At 28.5% G+C, this 3,456-nt stretch overlaps 1 protein-coding gene across 1 annotated transcript; it reads left to right on the forward strand.

The window, feature by feature from the left end:
* Positions 1–211: 211 nt before the first annotated feature.
* On the forward strand, positions 212–1,103 carry EIN_475030 (hypothetical protein; the record flags this gene model as incomplete). The annotated part of the gene is made up of 2 exons (XM_004255574.1): positions 212–259; positions 393–1,103. 2 exons carry the CDS (start codon positions 212–214, stop codon positions 1,101–1,103), a joined length of 759 nt encoding a protein of 252 aa, XP_004255622.1.
* Positions 1,104–3,456: the final 2,353 nt, after the last annotated feature.

Here is a 3,456-nt window from a genome sequence, read left to right on the forward strand (position 1 = left end):
AGGATGTTGAAGTGAGACAAAAAGTAAATGATGAAGAGACTATAGAAAAGGGGATAATCAAAGCATTAAACACGCCAAACTCAAATGACAAGTTTGGCAAAATTAGGGAAGTGTTGGAAGCTTTTATTCACAACTTAGTGAACAACAAATACTTTACACCAAGCACCACACTATCGGTTGATGAACACCTTTGCGCATTCAAGTGAAAGATATGGGCAAAGGTATTCATCAAGTCCAAACCTCAGCGTTACGGCATCAAGTTTTGGGTTTGTTTTTTTTTGTTGTAAGAATAATCAATGAAGTCGGAGATTCATGGTGTTGAGACATATACATCGGTAATTGACTTGTTGTTAATATTGTGTTTGATAATATGTTCAATGAATAACAAAAAGATGTGCTGTGATTGTGAAAGTGGTATGGTTATAAATCTACAGATGTACTGTGGAAAATGCGACAAGAAGGAAGAAAATCAAGGATTTCGGGTGACTATAGATATGGTAGCTCCACAACTGTGTATAAGAAAGTTTGTGACAGTTGTATGTGACAACTTTTTCTGCAGCTTAAGATTGGCACATTATTTGGCTCAATGTGGTTCAACATTGCTTGTGATTGTGCGAAAAAATAGAACTGAGTTACCAGAAGAAGCCAAGCAAATCAAATGTTATGACCCCAATGATGATAAAAAGGCTACTACAAGAGAGGCAGATTCAACGGAAGTGTATACAAAAGGTGTATGCAAATTGGTTTCTTTCTATAACGAAAAGAAGAAGTTGGTGCTCATTATGATGACGATGCATCATGCTAAAGAGTTGTACACCGTTCAGGAGCAAGTGAGGGGAAAGGATGGCAAACTTGTGAGTGTAAACAAACCAAATGTGATAAAACAATACAATGCGACAATGGGAAATGTTGATAGTGCAGATCAGATTATACACACTTACACTTGTAGAAGGTGCACTTCAAGATGGAATGAAAGAATACTTTATGATTTACTTGACATCGCTGCCCTCAATGACTACAAGGTATATCATCATTACCACGATAAGGTGGACAGGTTGAATTTCCTCAATGAATTGACAGAGTCATTGATGGAAATTGAGTAAATCACTTCTTTGGTTTTATAGGTTTTATTATAGTTAATAATCTATTTATTTCTTTGTTATTTTTCTGTTTCTTTTGTGATCTCTGGAAATCATATCTGTGTATCATACAATATTCAAAGCCTTTTTTCATATTTATAGTGGAGGGGTTTTGCTTTTTTATAAAATTATTATTATTATACTAATATTTTACTATAAACTTATACAAATAAATGATGTGATTATATAATTTTTCAAATCTCTGACTCACATCACCCCGATTCTTCGTTTTTGTATGCTTTATCATTGATTTTAAATTTGTAAGGATAGCATCACTCTACTGAGTTGGTATATCAATTCAAAATAGAAGAATTGTGAATCTATTTGTTGGTCAGTTCCTATTGTGTATCCCTGTATAAATGCCACAAGCAACAAATAGTATATTCACTTCAAATAGCGATATATTGTGAAAGTGGGTGAGTAGAATACAAAATCTGGTTGATAAGAGTCACTATCTTACAAGTATATACATTCAAAGTCGCTTATTTGTAAGTTTTTGTATTTGTGGGTTAACTGACCAATCAAAATCAAAACATACAAATAGGTTGTATCTTCTCGAAACTGAGTAATTAATTGAAATCAATTAAAATTAACTTTATTTTTTGAGTGTATCTGAAACAAAAACTCATATGGAATAAGACTTCTTTTGTATTTTTTAACTTATTTAATCTAATTATTTTAAGTTTTTGTTAAAATGGTTTCCATATTTAATAATTGTTTCTATATTTTATTTAAAAAAATACTATAATTAATAATGATTTTTGATTGATAATTACATATGTGGTACTGAGGTTTCGTCTAATAATTAATAATTTTTATACCATTGTATAAATTAAATATAATAATTGTATTTAAACGTTTTTTTGAAAATAATTAAAAACCTTGTTCATTATTATTCAAATAGTATTCAAATAATAAAACGAAACCTTAGTATTCGTCGAAACTTTAGTCTCATATCTGAAATTATAATAATTCAGTTTTAAAATGGTAATAGCAAATTTTTAGACCATTAAAACTGTAATATTACGGGAAACTGTTAAAAAAGCTCCAAAAACACTATTTTTGATTCTATTTAGTTTCCCAACTTTTTTCTAATTCCTTTTTTTTAAGGCTTATCTTGTGTATTTATTTTGTCAAGCGGACAACATTTTTTAAGCAGACTTTGTTAAAAGACTAAATATTAAGAATAGAGTTAGTCAGATAACGTTGTCCTGGGCTTTTTGGTCAATGAAAATTGGAAATTATCAGGATTATATTCGAAATATAAAATAAATGTCGTTTCAGTTTTTTTCCAATTTTTTTCAATATTTTCAATTTTTACCTAATTCCCGGGGTTTTAAACAAATATTTGTGTATAAATTGATAAAAAGGACAACGTTGGCAAATAGTACAACGTTTTACAACAAACTCTATGGTTATTTTTATTTATTTTTGATAATCAAAATAAATCAAAGAATATTATTCCTACAGTTGGGCCATTAAACCTTCGCCCGGGAAATTAACCTTAGCCCAAAGAAAAACCAATTTATTTCTATTGTTATATAAAAATAATAAACTATACCCAAATAAAAGTCAATTTTATAAAATATTTGTTTTTTTAGTAAAAACCCGTGTTTTTAAAGAAAAATATAAGAATTTCTTTGGGCTAAAGTATTTTTCCTGGGCTAAGGTTCATTTTCCCTACTGTAATTCTTAGCAAAACCTACAAACAGTGACTTTGCCTGTATATACTAATTAATATTAAATAAAAAATTGTATTTTTATTGATGTGAACTTTAATAGTATAATTATTTATATAACTAATAAAAAAACTTTTGTCGATTTTTTATTTTAATCATCACTTTTTGATTTGAAATTTCTTAAATATCATTAGAAACTAACCAATATGACGGATATGAACATTATATGAAAATAATAATTGATCAGTCTTTATATAAAAACAACACCTTATATATCATTTAAAAACAAGTAATTGATGTCAGTCCCCAAACTTTCAATAAATGTTATGAAAAAGATATGTATGAAGTGTGACATTCAAACATCCCTCCGTATAACAGAAACGTGTTCCGAGTTATCGAAATTAGTTGATGACGATGAAATTTATTCAAATATATCAAAATTCAAATGTTCATCAAAAAGTGAGTATTACACTCAAATGCAAAAAGAAAGTAATTGTAAAACAAATTCCAACACTCGTAATTTATATAAAATCGACACTTGGAACTTCAGATTTAAATCTCTACTCTCTGTTGTGTTTATTTTTCTTTTTACAAATCACTTTGTCTCAATTTTCACATTTGGATGTTTGATATTATTT

The sequence above is a fragment of the Entamoeba invadens genome (genome assembly GCF_000330505.1).
Source record: "Entamoeba invadens IP1 unplaced genomic scaffold scaff_1105074725313, whole genome shotgun sequence".
Classification (NCBI taxonomy): Eukaryota; Evosea; order Mastigamoebida; family Endamoebidae; genus Entamoeba; species Entamoeba invadens.